The 24,186-nt window shown below is 38.4% G+C and overlaps 3 protein-coding genes and 1 long non-coding RNA gene across 6 annotated transcripts; 2 read left to right on the top strand and 2 right to left on the bottom strand.

The window, feature by feature from the left end:
- The first annotated feature begins 2,814 nt into the window (after positions 1-2,814).
- Positions 2,815-4,213, top strand: LOC129721790 (zinc finger protein 3 homolog). The gene is made up of 2 exons (XM_055674745.1): positions 2,815-2,981; positions 3,042-4,213. The coding sequence occupies exons 1-2, from the start codon at positions 2,923-2,925 to the stop codon at positions 4,120-4,122; spliced, it is 1,140 nt and encodes a 379-aa protein (XP_055530720.1). The 5' UTR covers positions 2,815-2,922; the 3' UTR covers positions 4,123-4,213.
- Positions 4,214-4,309: 96 nt separating this feature from the next.
- LOC129721763 (uncharacterized) lies at positions 4,310-6,547 on the bottom strand. 2 transcript variants are annotated; one of them, XM_055674686.1, is made up of 4 exons: positions 6,103-6,547; positions 5,796-5,935; positions 5,447-5,720; positions 4,310-5,230 (listed from the first exon to the last, which is right to left on the bottom strand). In XM_055674686.1, exons 1-4 carry the CDS (start codon positions 6,376-6,378, stop codon positions 4,379-4,381), a joined length of 1,542 nt encoding a protein of 513 aa, XP_055530661.1. In that variant the 5' UTR covers positions 6,379-6,547; the 3' UTR covers positions 4,310-4,378. The 2 variants fall into 2 exon arrangements, with proteins under 2 accessions (XP_055530661.1, XP_055530670.1); XM_055674695.1 differs by having other exon boundaries at positions 5,796-5,887.
- Positions 6,548-18,434: 11,887 nt separating this feature from the next.
- On the bottom strand, positions 18,435-20,234 carry LOC129721799 (uncharacterized). The gene is made up of 3 exons (XR_008727498.1): positions 19,395-20,234; positions 18,708-19,330; positions 18,435-18,653 (listed from the first exon to the last, which is right to left on the bottom strand). It is a non-coding gene; the product is annotated as an uncharacterized LOC129721799 (long non-coding RNA).
- Positions 18,920-23,387, top strand: LOC129721685 (sodium-independent sulfate anion transporter-like). Of its 2 annotated transcripts, XM_055674566.1 has the most exons (6): positions 18,920-19,134; positions 19,200-19,429; positions 19,501-19,708; positions 19,759-19,825; positions 19,883-20,538; positions 20,594-23,387. In XM_055674566.1, the coding sequence occupies exons 2-6, from the start codon at positions 19,422-19,424 to the stop codon at positions 21,707-21,709; spliced, it is 2,055 nt and encodes a 684-aa protein (XP_055530541.1). In that variant the 5' UTR covers positions 18,920-19,134; positions 19,200-19,421; the 3' UTR covers positions 21,710-23,387. The 2 variants fall into 2 exon arrangements, with proteins under 2 accessions (XP_055530541.1, XP_055530534.1); XM_055674559.1 differs by having other exon boundaries at positions 18,920-19,429.
- Positions 23,388-24,186: the final 799 nt, after the last annotated feature.

Here is a 24,186-nt window from a genome sequence, read left to right as displayed (position 1 = left end):
AGCGCACTCCATCTATTAAAGGTGGAAGTTTGCATCGCTGCGAAGACAGAATGGGCGTATGGGGTGGTCCAACCTGTGCGTTCGGCTTGCATTCGCATAGTCTTCTTGATATGATGTTTCTGCTACTAACCTATTTTCGTAAAATGGATTTTGTCTTTGCTAATGATTGTGCACGCTTGCTCAAATCAACATCAGCGGCATTACTGACAGTTTTTGTCTTTGATAATGAATGTGCACGCTTGCTCAAAGCGACACTAGCGGCAACTATCAAGCCAAATTTCTGAATAATCGTTATTTCTCTGGTCAATGAAATCGTCATAGAGTGGTACGTCTGTTTGTCTGTGATAAAACTTTACACATGTTGGGAACTTAGCTTGGACGTGCGCGATCATAAAATCGATTTGATAGGAGTAATTATTTATTAAAAAAAAAGCAAAGCCTTGGTGCTACATTCCGTATCGGATTTCGACCTTCTGTTTTACTATACACAGACTTCGCAGCCGACTGTTAAATGTACAGGACAATTGCGGGGCTAGCCGCTACGATCCTACTGACACTAACAGTCTCTCCCGAGCCGGGACTCGAACATACGACAACTGGCTTGTTTGGCCAGCATCGTACCTCGAGACCAGCTGGGAGATATATGATATATGATATATATGATATATGATAACTATTTATTATTTAGAATAAAATACTACAAGCACAGACTAACAGACGTAACACTGGAACCTAGCTCCATCGTCACAAAAAAAACGATCATTTCAAATTCCCAATCCAATAACAATCTTTGCGTGACAACCCCGCTTGGGGCGCTGTCATGCAATCTCATACATATTTTGTGGTTCCCCATTTGACACATGCCGTAACGCTAACGCTGATGTCGAAATACATGACGCAGCGCGAACACGGCAGCAGATGGTGCTAGTGTTACTAACGTAAGTGTTGTTCGAAGTGTTATGTGTCTGTTAGTCTGTGCTACAAGGTTTCCAGCTCTAGGAGTTGTATGAAATGGTGACGCAGGACTAAAATATGTAATTTAAGGGGTCATAGTGTTGATCAGATTGAACAGCAAACGACGATACTGGATAGCAACTGTGTTGGCGACAAGTAAGCTATGCGCGGATGAGTGGTGAAAATTTTTCATTCCATAACAACCACTGTAAGAAACTAGTTCATAAAATTAAAAGCTCTCCAAGATTTGTTGAAACTTTATTCGGCGAGTGAAGAGCCAGCCCCGTTACGAGCCTGGGTATCGCAGCCCTAGTAAGGCAGCATGCTGGAATGAATATACTCGAGTATAGTATGCGCTAAACAAAGCACTAGATGCGACATTATGCGCATTGTGCATAAGGTAAAAAAATCAAATGTCGCAAATCATTTTTTTTCGAATTTCAGCTAAAACAGTAATAATTATACTATTACGTGTCACGCTTGACGGTTTCACATCAAGCGTCAGGACAGCGGGCGAATTATCGGAAGCGTTTGTGACGTTAGATGGTGTGAAACAAGATGACGAGCTCTCGAACTTGCTGTTCAACATAGCTTTGGGAGGTGCACTACGAAGGGTAGGTGTGTCAAAACAAACACTGTCAAAACAAAGTACATAGTGACTGGCAGAGAGCGTTGTAGTTCTGCGGGTGTTGATGCGGATACTTTCGAAGTGGTCGACGAATCTTGGTGCTCTCGTAATATGTGACACCGTGGTAAGCCGCGAGGTGAAGAGGCGTATTGCGGCAGCGAATAGGGCATATTACGGATTGCGTTGCCAGCTCAGGTCCCATAGCCTACAGATCCGTACGATATTTGCGCTCTATAGAACTCTGGTTCTTCCGGTAGCACTCCACGGACATGAATCGTGAACGTGGAATGAGGCCGATCGACGAGCGCTTGGGGCCTTCAGGCGTAGAATCCTGCGATCAATACTAGGATCCAAACTAGAAATTGGGGTGTGGCGCAGGCGCATGAATCACGAGCTGTACGAAGTATACAAAAATGCTGATATTGTCAAGCTGATGAAACACGGCACGTTACGGTGGGCTGGCCACGTAGCGCGGATGGCGGATGAGCGACCGGCAAAGATAATATTTAGCTGAAAACCAAATAGAGGTCGACGACTTCTGGATGTGTGCTGTTGACGAGGATGCCAGAGCAGCGAGTGTTAGGGGCAAAGATGCCAGATGTTTTTGAAAAATCTCTGCAACTGCTAAAAAAACGGAAAAATCTGCTTGAAATCCGAAAAAATCTATCAGAAACTATGAAAAATCTGCAAATTTCTACGAATCAATGAAAATCTGCACACGAATTCTAAAAAATCTGCATTTGCAGTCAAATCTGGATATCTGGTATCCAAGGTAAGGGGAGACTGGAAAAGAGGAGTCCAAGACCTAGTTTTTGGAGGCGTATTCTGGATTCGGTATAGGATCTCAACGTTTTGTCGCCATAAGTAAATAAGTAAATATTCGAGGCAAGCCATGAGTTATAAGCCTAAAAACCTTTATTCATTCTCTTTCTAAACCTTAGTTAATAAAGTACTGCCAGCTCTACCTAGTTTATTGGGTTATAGGCCCAGAGCTGCAAAACGAAAACCTCTGGCTGTATGACGGAAGTAACTTTGGGAACATGAAATTCCGAATCGTACTCAAAGGCAGCCAAGCCAAAGATGGCTGGAAGCCAATCGAACCCAACCAATGAATCCCGGCCGTTCAACTCATTTTTAAATAAAAGCAAAAATGAGTAAGAAAATATGAGTGTGTTGAGAATGTTTTCACCACCTGTCCGATGACAAATGAGGTGAATTCACTAAATAAAAAAAAGTACATAAGTAAACAACGTTCTGTCTGATCAATTTTCTTGTGCGTCTGTAATTTTAATTTGCTGTTCTCTATTTCGTTTTGTCCTACAAATTGTGGATTACCCATTATGGAAACGGACGGACCGTTGCAGGAATCCAATTCCGCATCGGAATTACAGGATGACGTGTAAGTAACAAGTAGCATTGCAACGACATTTTCCAACTAAGTTTAAAAATATCTGTCTAGACCAAGTGACAATCCGGAGGGCTACTGTCGACTGTGCTTTTCAGAACAGAACATTGTTTCGCTGTTCCCTCCGGATGGAAATTATGTACGCGAGGTGACGGAGAAAATTCGTTACTGTGCTGGTGTTAAGATTACAGTTCGTGATGACTTCCCTGCAGGCATCTGTACCGCTTGCGTGGCATTCATGGACGAAGTCTACCAATTTCAGAGACGAAGCAAACACTGCGATGAAATTATACGGTCCAAGAGAAATTTGCTGGAGCAAATTCAAGTCAAAGTAGAACTAAGGGAAGACGAAGGCATTGCTGGTGTATCCCGTTTTCCTGCAGCGGAGTCCGCTGCTTCCCAAGAGGAACGAGAGGAATTTGCCGCAGGAGATTGCCTCTCTGAAAGCAGTATTATAGCGGATGCCATAACAAGTTTAAACGGAATAGGGGAATTGATGGGAACTTTTCAGGGCGGATTAGACCAGCAAGTGTTTCCAAAAATGGAACCGTCGGTAGCGGCCAACGCTAACAAGGAACACCGTTGTATGGTTTGCGGTCAAACGTTTCCCGATAGGGAATCCTGGATGGTTCACCTGGGAGATCATGCCGAAGAGCGACCCTATCAGTGTCTTGAATGCTTGGCACAATTTCGTGAAAAACGATCATTAGCCCGACATATGAAGGCAGTGCATGAAGAAATCCGTGACCGTAAGTGTCCCTACTGTCCGAAATCATTCAAGTACAGTCACCATCTGAGATACCACATTCGTACGCATACTGGCGAACGTCCGTACGTTTGCGAACTGTGCAACGACAGTTTTTCGCAGCATATTCAGTGGAAGCGGCACCAGGCGAAGCACCAGCGGCAACCGGATCAAATTGCATTGATGCAGTCTGCTGGCGGGGTCGGTAGCGGTGCCAGCGGTGGAATCATAACCGAAGACTCGTCTATCAAGTGCGAGTTCTGTCCGCGAGTGTTTTCCAGACTGCAGGACTACCGGCGGCACGCACCGAGTCACAATGCAGAAAACTTGAATCTGGATAGCCTGGCCGAACATCAGCTAGTGACACTGCAAACGATGCATCAGCGTTAGAGATCACACACTGTTGTCATTGTGTAATACTGATTATGTACCCATTTTTGTGCATTATGGATTAAATGAAAGATCAACTCTGGACACGGTATTTGAATTTTTCATTGTTTGGTGTCAAAAAAAGTCACTTCCTTTGTCTAAGTTTTTTTCACGTGAGTTAGGTTACGGATAGAAAAAAAAAACAGAATTTGATTTTAATCTACAACTTTTGATTACACAATCAATCGTTTTTAAGTTAGTAAAGTGTCAATTGTCTTCATAGTTGACCACTCATCACTTCCAGTATATTTGTATTTAACTCATCCAGATTCAGCAGAGCTTTGATAACACTAACCTTCTCGTGATGCTCTTGTAATAGATGTTTAGCACATTCAAACTTGAAAAGAAATATTTTATTACAGTGTTGACAAGTCCAGCTCACTTGTTCCGGCAGATCTTCTGAGAGATCCACTGTGATTATCGATGAATTTCCACTGGGCGTTTCTCCTTCAACCGTCATATTCAGTTGCACCGGATCTGCTTCAATAAGACATTCCTCTGGCTCCTGCTTGATTTCCACTTCACAGTCGAGTGGGTTCGGTATCGGTTCTGGTTGTGGTCTCGGCACTGTATTCTTCGCTACAAATTCTACCCGTAAAGGTTCAGGAGCTTTACGTTCCAATTTAGGTTGCACTGCTGTTGGAGGAATATTTATCCGACGTTTCCGTACTTGTTTCATGATCTTGTGTCTTGCGATTGCATCGTCTGTCGTTTTTCTCTGGAGAAACGATACATTGTTGCTGTTCACTTGCTGACGAAAGGTAAAAAATGTGTTGATCGTTTCTGCACAACGAGTGCAAATGTGTGCCGACTCCTTGGGCCTCGGTATGATTAGAACGCCTGTGCTGAGGTAGATCCGGTCTAGCAGCTCTTCACGTACCACAATGAGTCCAGAATAAAGCGGTTCCAAATCGACGGTGGAGAAACATAACCTGCAAGCATCACGGTACTTCATTGGTACCGGTACAGAAGGTGGCATGAAATCATTCTCTGCCGTTTGTTGCGAGTGAGATTTGAAAGTTACTCTGAGTACTTCACCATCCTTCGCAACAAATTGTTTCTCTTGTGGCTGAAAATACAGAGAAAAAAGGTTATTTATCAGTAACTCCCAATTGTTAATGACTGAAGGTGAAACTTAATATTTAAAGAAAACCAATTTACTTTCGCACCCTTTAATTCATGTTTACCAGTCTGAACGAAATTTTTCAAAAATTGTAAACCCTACATAGAATCAATGTGTTTGAACAGAACTTCCCTCTTGCGAACTGATCCAGGGAACACTAACCTTGCTTAGAGCAGAGATCTTGGGGTTTGATAAACGACCGAATGCTCCGGAGGGCCTCACAAATTGCGCTGGCGTTGCGCCACTTGGTGGCGGGGCTAATGTCGGTATAGCGCCGGGTTTTAAGGGGCAGGTTCTACCTTTATTTGGGAACTTGAACCAACTGAGCTCGAAATGTTGAGAGCACATACGCCACTTTCGAACGCCTGCTGGACCAAACGCAATGTATTGATTGATCGCGTTTGCATTGTTCGCAAACCGTACCCAGGCCTTGCATCTGCGTTAATACAAGGAGTAAGTAAAGTGTAGAGTATTATTCGAAAAGGTGAGAAGATAGAACCAAAATACCTACTCCTTCACATCCAACGGAAACATGTGTGACGTTATGCCATCGAAATTAATTCCATCGTGGTCGCATCCTTGTACGGCACAATGAAGTGATTGCTTGAGTGGCATTCGATACATTTTGTTAGCCAATCGACCAATATTTGACTTGCAAATGGATATGGGTGAAATAAAATATTGAGAGATCTCAGTGGCAATGCAACTACTGATAACACACGAGACGATTTTTAATACATTTTAGTTGGAAATTTAAGATCTCTATACAAACTGCAACTACGCTATCGCAAACAAACAGAATACGTTTTAATAAATACCTCAGTTTCAAATAAGTTTCCCTCTTCGTCTTCGAACAACGTTGGAATGGCCGTATTTAATAATCTGGTTTTAGTCCCGAATGCGGAAAAGCAACTTGGCTTGAAATGCTTTGCACAAATACGTCCTTTATCGAAGTTTGGGCAGAGTTTGGCAAACCCTCCGCCCAATGCTTTATTTATCGAGTTGAACCAGCGTTCCCGCATGGCTTCTTTATTGGGGATTCTATGCAGCGAAACCGATTCATCGCTTCTACATCCAGGTATGACACATCTCATGTTTGCTTAGAATTAGGAAAACTATCTCGAATGTTTAGTGTATTTGAATTTTCAATCGAAATATTTTAACAATCAAGTTCTAGTTGAAGCACGAAAAGGAATAAACGGAATAAACCGAATAAACTGAGCGCTTAAAACTGTCGTCGTTTGTTTACTGCAGTACACTGAAAATAAAAGTACCGAAATTTGAGTTTATTTTGCACCATGATGAGTAGAACATGGTGTAAAAGTTTGATCAAAATGTAGGCGTGGGCTGAGGCAGTGTTTTTTTGGTTAGGGAGGTTGGAGACGAAGTATCACCACAAACATCACACATACGTAACACTCAGGAAGAAATCTTCCAAAAAAGTTGTACAAAATGAACTACTCGAATGGTACCATGCTCTGAATCAAATCACTGTTTGAGTAGTTTTTGAAGGCGGTGTACCCACATACATAATATATCCAGCTTTTTACGCACCATAATGGCGGGTGCTATAATGCGCGTTCGTAATTTGTGAACCTCTCTGCTTACGTCAGATTTGTGATTTCTGCAGTTTTGGCAACATCAATGTTGCCAGGTTTATTGTTTTTCGTGCGAAATACATGAAGAGTCAAACTGACGTAAGCAGAGTCGTCAAAAGGGTAGGTAACATATTACGAATTTTTCATTATAGCGTCCGTCATTATGGCGCGTAAAAAGCTGGATACAACTCATGTATGTGATAATATTACCGAAATATTTCTCCTAAAAATAAAGTTGCCTAGCCCCTAGAGTACAGAATACAAGAGTAAATTTGTAAATTGCAAACTTACTTGCACTTTGTGAAATAAGTGCAATACAAACAATACAAACGTTAAAATTAAGCCATTTTGGTTAATACACACATAAAATTTATTGCCAGGTCTCGTTAATTTTTGCCGAGAACGGCACCACTGAGTGCTCGGTCAATAGGTTTTATAGCATTCGAAAGAGCTGCATTTTCTAAACAAATAAGCAACGTGATTTTCAAAAAAAAAAAAAATTCTATCGTTGTTCTTCAATTTTTGAATCACGAATTAAAACCCACGTGCCAACAGTCATTGTAGCGATGTTGATTCTACATTTAAAAATTCATTTAAAAAATCACATTTTGCTCAGAAAATTAAATTTTTTTAGTTGATATATAAAAATCAGAAACCAGTGAATTGCTAAACAACCCAATGGGGTTCTAAAGTTTTATGCCTTGTTCAGACTACGCCGGATATCACTATAGACACTATATATATATAGACCTGCATAGTGAATGACAGCAGCACTGGAATCGCTGGTTTTTTATATTCTTATTTGTTTGATACAAATTTTTCGTTATGTTCATTTCGGCTAGCACGTTTGACAGTTATTTTGGCTCGCTGCGTTTCAGTCCGCAGGTCTATATATATAGTCCCGGTCAATATTGTTACGTAACATTATATAGATTGTTACGTAACAGTGTTATAATGTTATGTTAGTTATACGTTAGCTGGAAGTAAGTGGAAGGTTTCTATTTCCCACTTTTTTACATAACATTGTAACATTACAATGTTACATTGGGGTAAGATAACTGTAATATTGTAATTATATTAAAGCAATGTAACGTTATGTAACACGATTATTTTTGTTACGTAACAATACTTATATTGATGTTATGTAACGTCATTAATGTAGGTGTTATGTAAATTAGATGATTATTTCCTGTTTTGTGGAACATTGTTATATATATATATATATATATATATATATATATATATATATATATATATATATATATATATATATATATATATATATATATATATATATATATATATATATATATATATATATATATATATATATATATATATATATATATATATATATATATATATCCGCAATATGCTTCAAAAAATCTTTTTTTGCTAAGTTTTTAATGATTTCTGCTGAATACTTTCGAAAAAGAATCAATAGCAGTGCTATTTCCCTGTAGATCGAGCTAAATATCAAGGAAAAATATAAACATGTCAGGCCTAATCAGTAAACCTTTAGTACCTAATTGAATTAAGTAAACTTTTCGGGCGGTCTAAATAAGGGATTTGAAAATTAAAAACTTCTCTGAAAAATCCGCGTGAAATCCGAAAACCGCGCAAATTCAAGAATCCGCGTAAAAGTAAAAAAAATCGTGTAAAAAGACCGTGAATATTCTTTACACTGCACTACTTGTTCCCTTGTATATTTTAATTGTTCCTGCGGCCTTGTTCCACTGCCGACTACCGACTGGCAAAGAACAGAACATCCATCGCGAGAGGGACAGATCTAAAACATAAGAGTATTACACACGATTTCAATTAGCTGCTCAGTTTGATTCGTTTAGGGTGAAGTCCCGGTTAGTGAAAGTTGGCACTCGAGGTGCACCATCAGAACTATCTTGCGACTATTTGCTTGTCGAATCACCAGCAGCGACTGAAGCCACGTTGGTAATGGGCGTAAGCGAAATGGAGAATGCACTATGCTTGGGATGGGAATACCATCAGTAACTACTTATAGTTATCAGTAAGGAAAACTATCAATAACTATTAGTAAAGTTCTTCTTTTGCTGATATTGTTTGCACTTTTTTTCGTAGATGAGATACTCTACAGTCATATAATTTTCACATAGGCGCAACTGAGAAAAATCTTAGGGGAGCTCTATTCTTCTTAATTTTTCATTGGAAAAAATATCCAAAGCGGTTATTTATTTATTTATTTATTAACATATGTAACGTAAGGCAATGCCTTTCAATATGTTAGAAAAAGATTTATCATTGATTGGCTGTCTATCTTTCATGTAGCTTCCAACTTAAAAAACTATTTATTTGTATTAGTTTATTTTGTGTTTCCTCTTATTTTAATTCTTTAATTTAATTTGTACTGTTAAGCCATGCCAGCAAATTGCGTTTGAAGACTGCTAAGTTTGTAATAGATTTGATTGGAGACGGTAACGAGTTCCAATGAACAATGCCTCTAACAAAAAGTGCTGAGCCATAGTCACAGGTTCTATGACGCGGTACAGAAAAGTTTCTTGTTCGGAGATTTCTTACAGGCGTCAAGTTCGAAAAAAGATACGCAGGTTTCTTAGTCATATTGATTTTAAAACTTGAAAGACAAGATCTGTATTTATAAAAATGTGAGAAACTGCAACCTAGTAGAGCTGCATGGTGATGTGAAACATGCGAATATCTGGGAAGATTTTAAACATATCTTACACATGCATTTAGAGCCATACGAAGCTTATTTAAAACACCCACAGCAGAATTAGCGAAAAGGGAATCACCGTAAATGAAATGAGGGAGTATTAATGATTTGAACAACCGCAGCTTTGTTGTTATATCTAAGTGTTTCGTAACTAAATTCAGACGTTTCAACGCGCCATAAATCTTTCCACACTGGGCATTAATGTGGGCATCCCATTTAAGCTGAGGTGTGAAAATAACTCCTAAGTTATTTACCTCATCTACAAATTAAATATGCTCACCCTGAAAATATAATTGTGGAGGAGTGAGTAAAGCTTTGGAAAACAGTATAGCTTTAGTTTTCTGGTATTCGACCATAACGATATTTTGTTCAAATCGTGGTTTATTTTTATAGCAACATCATTAATGTCATAGTTATGGTTAGTACAAAAGTAAACTTGAACGTCATCCGCGAACAAGTGAATCGAGCAATAATCTAGGCTAATAGACAAGTCATTAATGAAAAGCGAAAATAAAAGTGGACCAAGGACGGATCCTTGTGGGACGCCAGATAAAATTGGCTGAAAAGAAGACAGAACATGATTACAGAAAACAGCTTGGTATCTTTCCGTAAGGTATGACCTAATCAACTTGATTGCCGTTGTAGAGAAATCAAATGAAGATGATAGCTTATTTAAGAGTTTACTATGGGAAACACGATCAAACGCCTTTGCAAAATCTATTAAAAGTAGAATAGCGATCCCCTTTCTATCTACCGCCTGTGCAATGTCATTATGAACCTTAAGTAATGCACTTTCAGTACTATGATGTTTCCGAAACCCTGACTGAGAAGGACTGAGCAAACCCGTTTCTTGAATGTGATCCGTAATTTGTGCTTTGATCAATTTTTCAAATGCTTTAGAAAGCGCGCTAAGAAGACTAATGGGTCTAAAGTTCGCGATGTCGGATACATTATTTTTCTTCTTTGAAGGAATTACTTTCACTAACTTCCACTCCCTGGGATACTTTGAAGTGCACAGGATAGTGTTAAACAAGTGATTAATAACTGGCAAGATCCAAGGCAACATAATTTTAATAAACGCGATTGGAATATTATCCGGTCCACACGCATTTGACTTTTTTTTTTATTCTCGCTTATTTTCCGTCGGTCTAGTTCCGCCACTGTTGTGGCCAATCACCGACGCCCAGGGAGGCGACTCCACACCCAGGACCCTAACTCACGACCCGTTTATTAACGGACCGGCGTCAACGGTTTTACTTCCTCATGCGATGGAAGGCGTCATCCCAGAGATTTTTCGCCACAGAAAATCTCCCGGTGTCGGCTAGGATTGAATCTAGACCAGTTGGGTTGGTTGTGAGTGGATCACGCCACCTTACAACCATCGACACCTATGTCGGCGGTGGGATTCGAGCCCAGGCGTCCAAGGCAACATAATTTTAATAAACGCGATTGGAATATTATCCGGTCCACACGCATTTGACTTGATTGAAAAAATTGCATTTATGACTTCGTCGACGCTTATTATTTTTTTAATTGTGTAGTATAGTATCGCGACAAAAAAAAACAAATACCGTGCTGGATCGAAATCCGTACACCTAAGCACATGATAATCTTCGACGGTCAATATAAAATCAATAAATCACATATTGCTTCAAACTGACATGTTTAATTAGAGGTCTACTTATATTTTATCACTATTTTCAAGCAAAATGATCAAAATCAGTCCGAAACTCGGAAGAATCATGTTTAAACAGAACATGTTTTGAATCGAAATCCGTACACAGTTTTTTGTCTGAATCAAAACCCGTACACATTTGAATCGGAATCCGCACACACGCGATATGAACTGGATCAAAGTCCATACAACAATAAATCGAAATCCGTATAGATATAGGAGTACAAAAATGAACATCTCTTATTTATAATTTATCTTTAAATTTACGAATAAATATGTTTTGAGGATCAATTGGTTCCTAAAGTTTCACACGGTTTTTTAATTTTTTATATCAGCTGAAATAGTGCAATTTTTGTAGCGTTTCGTTGTGGCACCCCTTATCGTAGTAGCAGGAACGCCGGAACCTCTCTAAGCTTCCCGGTACGACTTTCTCTTGCGCATTTCAGTCACAGCTTCTTCGAAATTGATTGCCGTATATTTATACTTGTTTTCTTCCAAAATATGCTGCAAACAAGAAGAAAGTTCGACAATATATGCATGATACACACGCTGTACGGATTTCGATTCAAGCAATTAACAAGAATCAAAATCCGTACGGCACAGTTTTTGTTGAATAAATACAATTTACACTATTTACCAGACAATATACAGCTCGAAAATGACAAAGACTTACCTTTTCCATCAATTTCAAAAAGATTCACAAAGTAAAAGACTTATATTCACTTGAAAATCGTTTTTATCTGAAGAACGTTTCCTTAGTGAATTCTCTAACGATACAACGAAATGACAACTGAAACCGATACACGATTGATTTTTCATTTTTAATATTTTTATTTCATGGCCTACTGGCGCATAGTTTGATCTAACAGAAGGCCAACAGCTCAACAAATATGTGCATGTAACTATCATATGAATTTTCATTTTTATAATGCTTAAAACTGAAGAAAAACATCAAGGTGTACGGATTTCGATACTGTACGGGTTTCGGTCCACCACGGTACAACTAAAATGATCACTTCAAGCGAGATTGACTCTCCGAACTAATGTGTTGAAAATCTTAACCACAGCCTCAACGCAAACCTCTTTCAGCGAAGCAAAACAAAATGTTTTTAGTCCATTGCTGTATTGCTCATTTTAATAACATTAAATCATCACCAAAAATTGTTTTATTTCGCTTTCGAATACAAGAGCTTTCAAATGTCGCAAAGAGCGCACCCATTTCACACAAGTTTTTTTAGTCTCCAAGAATTTTCCAGAGAATAGTTGTATTCAATATACCGTATTGCATCAAGTTTTGAGCAAATAAGCTATAATGTTACTTCTTGCACTTGCCAAAGTTGGCGCCTATGGTTACACATCATTGGGTAAAGAACATTAAAGGAACAAAATGGTATATAATAATCATATTTTTGATTACACAAACTATAATAATTCGATTTTTATTACATTTCAAACATCTTTCCAAGGTGCAGAAAGGAGCTTTCCAGCATTTTTTTAATTTTTTCTAATGAATTTTTTAAAAGAAAAAAAATATACAAGCAAACAATATTGAGGAGAGCTAGACATGAAAATTGATCCTGCGTGCTGACCGTATCGCCGTATCACTGAGAAGCTTCTCTCCGCCCCTTGAAAAGATGTTTGAAATGGATATATATTACGGTAATCTGTAGCGTCAAACCTCTTCCGGTTTGTCGTTTATACGTTCGCATTTCAAAATCTCAGACCATGAGAAAAATTGCTCATAATTCAAAGTGACCAGAAGTCCCTCATTTCGCGGAACAGTTCCGCGTTTGAACAAATTTACCCGCCTAGAAATGTTCTACGTTCATCAAGAGTGTCCCGCACGCTTTTGAAATTTCCCGCAGTTTCAACAAAATAAAACTAACGAATGTTACATTTTTTTCGTAGCAGTCTACTCATCATTGTGTCTCTTTACGTATATAACCGCCAAATAAAATGTCTGTATGGTAAGGAATCCAGCGGTATTCGGCAGCTTCGAATGTTTTTATTATACAGTCAGGTTTTTCACGCGGTTGCTTTCTTCGAAAACTCAAAAATGGTACAAGATATCGACTTCGTTTCAATCACGTTTTCCGTTTTAGGACAAAGATTTCAATAATAAAATCACAATTTTTGGTTTGAATACTGAATATCCCTGACTGATCACCAACATACTCAATCAAAGTTCGCACGTTTTGGGACGGTTTTCTACGTTATTTTTTTAACTCAATTTATTCTTTTTTTTACGCGGTTCCATACAAATTTGGAACGTATCCCCGCGTAAAGAAACCTGACTGTGTTTACTATACTATAAATTTGAAATACAATTTTGATGCGCTTGAAATGGAACACCAACTTTACAATGTTACTATTAGTTTAGATAAATGTTACGTTACATTTTGATAACCTTGAAATGTGCAAATTAATAACAATCGCAACGTAACAATTACATTACCAAAAGGATATTTCGTTACATTACAAGTAAAGCATTTTTGTTACATTTCAGTTACGTTAAATACTGTTACACAACAATGTTACCATTTTTTTAGTAACAGTTATGTTGCAATTAGATAACTTTGTAACGTAACAATGTTATTTCTGTGTTACAGAACAGCAATATTGTGTTACATTCAATGTTGACCGGGGTGTTTATAGATATCACCTGATATCGCCAGATGATATCGGATATCACCTCGAGCGTTCACACTTCAGTGAGCTGATATGATTTGACATTTGCTTTGGTAATTGAAAAGAGAAGAAAACAAAAACAGGTTAAAGATAAAACAAGACAACAAGAGCAATGGGATTAGGATAGAGATGTCAGTTAGTCGGCTTGCACCAACGCGAACTCTCATATGCAATTGTCAACATGTGCGGGATGAAAATAGCAAAAATATTTCCTTCCTTTTTCCTCGCATGCAACGCGAATTGCGAAATTTGCAGGGTTGCGTCAAATGTCTGCTGGCCGTGTTGCCAACTGCTGGAAATGTGGTTATTATTGGTTTTCGAACATGATATCCGCGAGAGCATGTAGCCGAGGTGATATCCGTTGACAGCTCGATTGTATGAGATATCAGGTAATATCGATGGCGATATGGCCTCGATAGCACGAATCGCCTGATATCAGGTGATATGCGGTGTAGTGTGAACAGGGTATTAAACGGTTTTCTGATTTTTATGTATCAGCTGAGGGAGTGCAATTTTCTGAGCAAAACGAGATTTTTAAAAAATGTTTAAATGTTTAAATGAAGAATAAAAAACTGCTCGAAATGCCTTAAATGACAGTTCTCTTATATACCGTACAAGGGCAAAAGGTCATCCAAGATTATTCGAGCAGTTTTTTTATTCTTCATTGAAAAATCGAAAGAAAATGATAAACATTTTAAAAAAATCACGTTTTGTTTAGAAAACGCGGCTTTTTCAAATGATGTATAAAAACTGGTATAGCTTTAGGATCCAATTGGTTGAAATTCGAAACCCCGAAGTACGTTGAAATTTACCATACTGTTTTGGTTTTGGCAGTGTTGCTGAACAACATGTTCTTTTTGTTTTGATTTAAAGAAATTCGCTATATATAGAGTAGCCATGGTAGAGAGAGGGTTAATGCTGATACACAATAGACCTTCCTATCTGCGCTAGTATTAGTGGTCGATTTCACTAATACAAGTTTAATTTTGGTTGCGAATAATCCACACGCTGGTAGTAATAAAAAATTTCCTCCTGCCCCGAGCTTTTATTCAAGTTGTAAACCGATTTTTAGTTTTATTTCATCTGGTTTTCCACTAAAACAAAGTTTGTTAAAACAGGTATTAAGAGATTTGCCCAAAACTGAACGCGGTCTAATCCAAACACCGCGCTTGAATCAAAGGCCGCGCTGAGTTGCCAGATGTATGATGTTTTCATTTGCATTAACCTTCATTGGTAAAGAATCGGGAAAATCCTTGAAAAAATCATTGCTGGAGACAGTGGAGACTAAAAAGGATTACAAACCACCAGAGGAAAATCTATTGGATCATATACTCACTTCGTGGTTTCTGTTTTAAGCATTATGATATCAATCTATATTAGAATAATCTGTAAACCTGGCACCCCTGACGCCGCCTTCAGTGTGCTGCCAGAATCGAAGTTTGTTTTGATTTTGGCAAGGGTTGCCAAGACAGGTAGATTTAATCTTGGCTGTTGCTTACAGTGTCCGGAGGAAAAGAAAATCGATTCGGCAACCAAGAAGGGCATTTGGTTTCAGAATTTCGGTTTATAGCGCGGCGAATAAGTTTCAGTGAAACTCACAATAACACTAATGAACTAGGATTCATAAGTGCAATATTTTTCGAAATTGAATATCAGCTGATTTTTTGGTTGAAAACAAATCGATTTATTAGGATACAGACTAAGCCTGTATTGGTGAGATCTGGCGTAGAAAGCTCTATAGACCATTTTACGAGACGTTTCTGAACTCAATTCATGAATGAAATTTTGACAGAAAGCTCGGAACCGCTGACATAACGCACGTAAAAGCAGCATCAATATTAGCCGGATCCGTGTCACCTATCAGTTCGTAAAATGGTCTATCTTGTGCAATGAGGTATACAAAGGTGAGGAAGAAGAAGACATTTGTCTGTATTAGTAACGAAAAAGAGGTAAACAGAAGCACGTGTTGAGGTCGTGACGTAGATCTCCAAAAACAAGAAAAAGCCACTCGGAATTGTGTTCCGCATTATTTAACGACGCAGGTAGGCATTTTCAGCCGTAAACTGTCATAACTTGTGAAAATTTCTTGAAAAAAATGTACCGAACATTGATTTTTGGGCATTGTTTTTTGACTTCTACGTCATCACTGTTAACAAAAAGGAAGCTCTTTAAACCCGAGACTCAAACCATCTCCGTACCTTTCTATACTCCATTGTATCTTGTGAACTCTACACTATAAAAAAATGTCACGATTACTTCAAGTGTTTTTGCACTTTACTAAATTCGTCACATCACACTGCAAGTTGAAGTGATTTAGTGTTGATTTCTCGATGATTAACACTTTCCAATGAAATAATCTTGCGTTGAAAACTGGTTAATGGAAATCACCATCGTATTATAATGAATATCTCTTGTATTATCACTACTGTTTAAATCAATTGAATTACAGCTGCAATTCCAATTGACAAATGTCAAAACCATAAAGCGAAGCAAAAATAGTGACAACGGCGAACAGCGCAAGCAGCTCATTTATTCAGAGATCAGAAATTCATTTCAGCGTAAGTTTTATTGAATGTTTTAAATTCAAATGACAATGAAACGACTCTTACAGATCCTGAAATCGATTGCATCGATACAGTAGCAGGGAACATCTCTAGGATCACTTTGTTAATAAATTCAAAATCTAAAATAAAATAAAATGAAAAAACTAAAATAAAAAGAAGTCTCTTGAATTTATTGTAAATTTATATAATTATCCAACTGACCGACATTCCGTATCTCAAACATAAGCATATCAACAAAGATGAACATAACAACAGAAAATAAAGTGATTTGCTGTTGATTCCATCGTTCTTTGCATTAATATATTTCGAAAGATTTTCATTCAACTCTGAAATGTTAGGCAAGTAGTGCGAATTCAACAGCAAATCACTTTACTTCGACGTGATTTTTATTTACAGTGCATTCACTGGTTCTATTCAGGGATGCCACATTCACAGATTTTTCTGTATTTTACAGATTTTTTAACTGAAAAAGCAATACAGAATCAGTATTACAGAATTACAGAATATTGCCAAAAATACAGATTTTACCGATTTTGTTTTGTTATTCCGACGAACTGTAATCAATTTCAAAGGTAGAATTCGATTATACGATTTTCAAAGTTTTGTAAAAAAATAACATCAGAATTATGTAGGTATTGATGAAGAAGAAGTGGAATGTAACTTAAACGAAGTGCGAGAATGAACGTTTCGAAATATTTGCCAGGATTTCTATTCAAAGTTCGTAAAACAAATTGCAAAGAGGTGCGATTTCACCGATCCTGTTGTAAAAATGGCAGCTTTAAGTAATCTTAAATCGTTCGTGAAGTGAAAATTTAAACGATTTGATGCGACAATTCCCCAAATTCGTAACATTCGTAACAGTAACTGACTGACAAGGGCTGTCTAACAAATTTCGCACGCCCGAAAAAAACTTTTTGGAAGGAAGATTCATTGAAACAAATGACTTAACTTGGTCTGAGCTGATGAACACCATCAGGTGGGATGGTAATTTCAAGTTTCCATTACAGATCATTTATGAGATTTTTTCAAATAAATCCATACTCTTCTGCTTGTTTAGAACGCATACTTCTAATATATAGTTTGAATTAGAAATTGCATGGCCCTTAAGCTAATGACCTCAATTTAAAAGCTGAAAGCTACGTTGCAGACCGAGGAGATACTAATATTAAATTAACGAAAACTTGAAAAAATAAATTCAACAAAAACCTGTATAAACATCACGTAGAGAAGAATGAATTTGTTTAAATATGTTCTGCAAGCAAAAATTTTTCCAGCCAACATTCTGTTTTTGCTCGATACAGATTTTTAATACAGATTTGTTGGCACCGATTTTCAGATATACAGATATTTTCAAAGAAAAATATACATATAAATGTGGCAACCCTGGTTCTATTGTTCCCGAATCTGGCGTGTGTTCAGTATACAATTGTGGCATTTTTATCTGTAGCTTTACAGCTGATTGTTTATAAAGTCCTGTCTAACGATAAGGCTTTTCCAATTATCTTACAAAAATTATCAATCTATGTCAAATACCTACACCGTAAAAAATCTACACGTTGATATAAAGTGATTTGCTGTTGTATTTTCACTACTTGCCTAACATTTCAATTTTAAATGTCGATCCATTGAATTAGATGAAACAAACCTACACATTGATATAAAGTGATTTGCTGTTGAATTTTCACTACATGACATACATTTCAATTTGAAATGTCGTTCGCTTGAATCGGATGAATACAAAGTACAAGGATATCAATAGCAAAGCACTTTATTTTCATTTAGTTTTCATGTAGTTAGTAATATGCTGCGATTTGAATTTGGAATGCTTATAACATTGATATCGACTTGCTATCGCATGAAATCTCAACTAATGGACTATGGATATCGAAAAATAAAGATTTGCTTAAATTTTGGTCTTCATTGTTACCTTTATTATTTTATTAAACCTTATAACTACAAATAATCTTCATCAGAAAGTTATACAGTACCTTTAGATCAGCATCGGCCAGAGCCTCATCCGTTTGAATTACACAAGACTCTAATGTAATCTCCTCGTCGGTTTCTTGGATGGAAGCAATATTGAGTTCGGTTAATAAGTTTATTGCCGCTGTCGTGTCCGTCAGATAAATTCCGTGTTCTGAAAACAAGCTGTTTATTATTTAAAATACTATTGTAATTATTCCATACTTACGCTCTAGAATAGGTATGACTTCATCCGGAAAAATATTTGTCTGCGTTTGAAGCGTGTTTATTTGGTTCGCCATCTTCGTTTTGTTTTGACATTCATAGCGTGCAAAACAATACAAATGCAAAGGATTAAAACAGTGGTGCTAATTCAAGAGATATGCATTGCAACTTGGAGGTGATTTCTTTTGTATAAGTTTCAACTAAGGATCACTTCACTGGAATATGTGCATCACTTGAAAATCAATACGCATTCCCTTCAATTCGTAGTGCTTTGTTACAAATTGAGTTAAATGCAGAATCCTTTGAAAAAAAACGTGCCCATTTTTTACCGTGTACCTATATGTGTTGCAGTTCTTGGCTACAAAATTGCATTTGGATCGAAGAAAAAAATATGGAGAGTTGGGATTTCCTGCGACAACAATAAATTAGTGGTTCGAACAAAAACTTATTTCACAACAGGATGTGATAATAATGGCACTTATGCACAATGATACAGGATAATCGAACGCTCGTACTTGCGAATGAGCTAGAAGCTGTATACTTTGCATATGGAATACAGTACTGAAAAGGTGTATCCAAAACTCCACGACTCAGCAGAAACCGTTGAACCTTATGACAGCAACAACACTAAAAAGATAATCGCAATCTTGAAATCATTTTTTTTAAGCTAACGTCCCTGATTTAAGAATACCTCGTTTATCTGACATCGTTGTTATCAATGAAAAGGTAATAAGCGAGTGGAAAGCAAAGATCTCCCATACACATTGATCATATGATTTTTCCCGCTCATTCACTAGTTACTTATCAATTACGAGCCAGTTACGGATGGATGGTTTGCCAGCGATGCTTTTTATACAGACAGAGGCAGAGACGGCTATCAGTCACGGTAGACCCTCTGAGGTAGCAGGTTGTAGTTGTGTGGCAGTTCAATGTTCTCGACAAAAGCTCAGTCAGCACATTTGTTCATTACGGCACGACTGCAGTGGTTCTGTTTACTATTTGCCGGTAATAATTTGTTGCACTTCTCTCAAAACAGCTGATAAGCACCATTATAGGACGATAAAAAAGCCAGCCAAGTAATGGTTAATCAGAATGGCCTTTTTCACCAACAGCAACCGCATGGTGAGTATTTTCCTTCAGTTAGTTCGACCGAAATGAATCTTGAACAATTCCTTTTAGAGCGCAACGTTGAAGATTACGGGGAGCGTCTACCCAATCTCAGTAGTTGGATTCGAGAACGATTCTGTAATATCTGCAGTCTGGCAACGGTTCGTAGACGGATCCACGTACTACAATGGCTACCCAGGTATCAGCTAAATCACCTGCCATCGGATATAATTGCGGGCGTTACAGTTACCTTAACGGCTATACCTCAAAGTATTGCATACGGTATTCTTGCAAATCTACAGCCTCAAGATGGAATATACTCTAATCTTGTTGGCTGCCTAATATACTTTTTGTTTGGGAGCGTGAAAGATGTAACCATAGCTCCAACGTCGATTATGGCCATTATGATTCAGGGTGTGGTACTGCAGCTGGGTTACGGTGCAGCCTTGCTAACACTTCTAGCCGGGGCAATAACGTTTTTGTTTGGCGTTCTGAATCTAGGCATTCTGGTGAGGTTTATTTCGATGCCCGTCATCACCGGCTTTACCACAGCAGCTTGTTTGACCATTGGAAGCTCGCAGCTGAGATCCTTGTTTGGCATCAGTAGTCCAGGAAAAAGTAGCGATTTTATGGATGCCTGGGAGAATGTAATCATAAATATAGGTGAAACCAGGCTTTGGGATACGGTGCTTGGGTTTAGTTCGATTGGATTTCTAGTTATTTTTAGAGTGAGTTCAAATTAGTCAGCACTCAAACAAATAATGCCTTAGCTTTTTCTTTTAGCTAACAAAAAAATGCGGTCAAGGCAGTATTCGAATAATCTTCAAATACCTGTCGTTACTTCGCAACGCTTTGATAGTAGTTATAGGTGCAACTCTAGCATACGTATTTTTTGTCAATGGTGTGCAGCCTTTTAAGCTCACTGGTCACGTCAATTCTGGTGTCCCTCCGTTTCACCTGCCACCCTTCTCAATTACAAACAACGGCACATTCTATTCATTTTCGGACATGATTTCAACCATGGGAACGTCCATTATTGCAATTCCGTTAGTTTCAACGTTGGAGATTATTTCAATTGGAAAGGCGTTTTCAAAGAACAAAATCGTTGATGCAACACAGGAAATGATTGCCTTAGGCGTTTGCAATATGGCAGTATCGTTTGTATCGCCTCTTCCAGTGGCAGGATCGTTCACGCGAACCGCAATCAACAACAGCAGTGGGGTGAAAACCTCTCTCGGATGTGCTATAACGTCCATTCTCCTGCTGGCGTCACTGGCTTTGCTAGCTGATGCATTTTACTATATTCCTAAGGCAACCCTCGCTTCGGTGATAATTTCCGCCATGATATTTATGGTAGATTATCGAGGGATTGGTGAGATTTGGCGCGTTAAAAAACTGGACATGATACCGCTGATAGGAACCATACTTGCGAGCATTTTTCTTGGCTTGGACTACGGAATATTGGTGGGAATTGCGATTAATTGCTGCTTTTTGCTGTATCTGATGGCGGCACCAAAAATTTCCATGGAGGTGATAATGGTTGAGGAAGTTAGTGTGCTCGTGGTGAAACCGATGCAGGATTTGGCATTCTCATCTGCCGAATATCTACGGGAACGGATCGTTCGAGCTGTAATGGAATCCTACGAAGCACCAGTGGAACTACTAGTGATGGACGGCACCGGAGTAAACTTTGTTGACACGACAGTCACGAAAAATCTAGCCAGTGTCGAGCAGGATATGCACGCAAGAGATTTGGGTTTCTCCTTGTGGAATTGGAGCCAAAGTACCGCTGGTGCACTAGTCAGATTGGATCGACGTTTTTTAACAGCGTTGACGAATGAACCGGAGTTAGCCGCGGTGGTACGATTCTGGAAAGAAAACCACATGAAAGAAGCATAAACATGCTTAAGGAAACTTGATTGTTATGTAACGAATTTGCAAATGATGTTCAGCAAAGCAACTGAGGGGTACTAAGGTATTATTATTGTTCTCCCCTATTTTTATTTTACAATAGTGTTAATCCGGTGTAATTAGAATCGCATTCAAACAGCGATTTGATGACCTTCCACACTATTAGTTTTTTATTAGGTTCAAAATAGCTGAGTATTGTATGTCATGTAGGATATTATTTTAAGCCCTAGTTCGTGCCGAAAACTAAATCCATTATTTAATTTGGGAGTGTTAGCAGGAACAAATTAAACCGAAGCGAGGCATGGGGTAGCCTACTAGCAGTGGTGGGCACCGCTAACCGGAAAATTTAGCTCGATAATCGCTGAACGCTTATGAACTTTTTAATATGTAAATAGTCATATCGCTATATTTATTGCTCGTGTTTTGTAAGATTTGGACCACTTTGATCTGTTTTGGCTAAACAAACGAAAACAATAACTTACAAGAATAACAAAAGTTATTTAGCTTGCATTGGGAATAGATACTCTTAGGAATGTTTTCATAAAAATTCAATTATTATCTGAATCGAAAAAGTAGAACAAAAGTTGTCATAATTTCAAGCGCATTGCAATTTACCAAAGTTCTTGGTGTGGCGAAAATTCAATCTAGACCTTGTGCTTGTTCTTCAAAATGCTCCTGTGGCTTGTACGATAACTGGAACTCCATTCTAGGGTAAAAAAACTGACAAAAGTAACTTTCGCAGTAAAGTATGTTCATCTTTCGAAGCAATTTACGTACGCCATCAGCAATTCACAGTTTTTCTAAATATTTCTATTGTCGCTTCTCTACAAAATTTAGCGAATTAGCGATTAGCGTTTCGAAGGCCAAAATTTTAGCGACGCTAACAGTTTCGCTAACCAGCTCAAAATTTAGCGAAATCGCTAAATCGCTAACTGAATTTTAGCGTCGCTAATTAGCGAATTAGCGGAATGGTGCCCACCACTGCCTACTTATCATTCATCAAAGGGCGCCTAAAATTCGCATATGAATGAGATGTTGAAGTCATTTCCTTGAATATCTAACCAAGAAAGACTGGTTTTCTGACCCGAAAGGGTAGGCTCGTGTTGGATAGCACAATCTCACCCCAGCGCTTATGAAATGCATTTTTGAGCAAGCATTCACAGGTAGCTTCGTAGCTGCAAGGTTGAGTATGGGTTTGGTTTATTCTTCAGGATCTTCCCACAAACCCCCTCCACACAGTTTCCAGGGAATAAGAACCGGGAATACTTGGCAGGAGTAGGAACGAGGCTCGATATATTAGAGCAGTAAGCGTATAAGGAAAAGCAAGCACTTACACACAAGCACGGTAAATAATGAAGCATGTCTTTTTTGACTAGGGATGATACGGATATCTGCACCCGCATCCGTAAATGCCTTACATCCGCATGAAAATTGACACCTGAATCCACATCCAGGATACACATATCCGCATCCGCATCTGCAGATCTAAAAATCACATCCGCAACATCCCTAATTTAGACTCATCAGTGATATTGCTATAAACAGCACCCGGGTATTCTTACAAAAAATCAATGTTTCGCAAAGTGTGGAAAAAATCAACATTCATGCTTTGGTGGAAATAAATACATCAATAATGCATTTTGGCTGCGATAGCATTGAAAATATTTCTTTTCATATTTGTAAATACCTGACTATCAAGTGTGAACAAGTCATGATTTATATCGGAATAACCGGTCATCAGATGCGAACCAGCGCAAGAAGTGATAGCATTGACAATGGGAACCACGCGTAGTAGGTGGTTCGATGCTGAGTGTCTAGAGGTGACGAAAGAGAAGAATATGGCCTACACCAGCACGTTAGTAGCAGCTAATTGTGTGACGCGTCAGCTGCGGGAGTAATACCGGGAGGCAAGAGCTGTCGAAAAGAGGCTTCACCGCCGTAAGACACGTGAGCACTACGATCGCGGAGGCGGAGAATTGCTTCACCAGGCGCGATACGAGGAGGAAACAGGATAGAAATTAGGGAGGACGGACAAGCTGTGTACCCACCAACATTGAAAGAGGTGAAGAATGCTTGCAAAGAGCTGAAGAACCACAAAGCCTTTGGGAAGGACGGCTTACCGGCCGAACTTTTCAATGTTGGGAGCGATTGTGTAGTGCAATTCACCAGATTATCCTAAGGGTATGGTCTGAGGAACAACTACCTACGGACTGGTTGGAAGGAGGACTCATGCCCTATCTACTGCCCCGTCTTTGGTGACCCATGCTGCCCCAATCATTAGTTTAATTCACGATTGTGATATTTATGTTTATTTTTCTTTATTTGTGCTAGAAACCATATTATTTAGTAAATCATGAGCACAACTGCTTCTGCAATAAAGGTTTACAAATTATACAGCGTACTACGAGAGAACACGTTTTTTCAGAAGTGTGACTCACCTAAGAAACTTAGCGCAAATTTTTTTT

This window comes from Wyeomyia smithii, chromosome 1, assembly GCF_029784165.1.
Source record: "Wyeomyia smithii strain HCP4-BCI-WySm-NY-G18 chromosome 1, ASM2978416v1, whole genome shotgun sequence".
NCBI classification, from domain to species: domain Eukaryota; kingdom Metazoa; phylum Arthropoda; class Insecta; order Diptera; family Culicidae; genus Wyeomyia; species Wyeomyia smithii.
The sequence above is the reverse complement of the archived record's forward strand: the minus strand, read 5'-3'. Positions and strand labels throughout refer to the sequence as shown.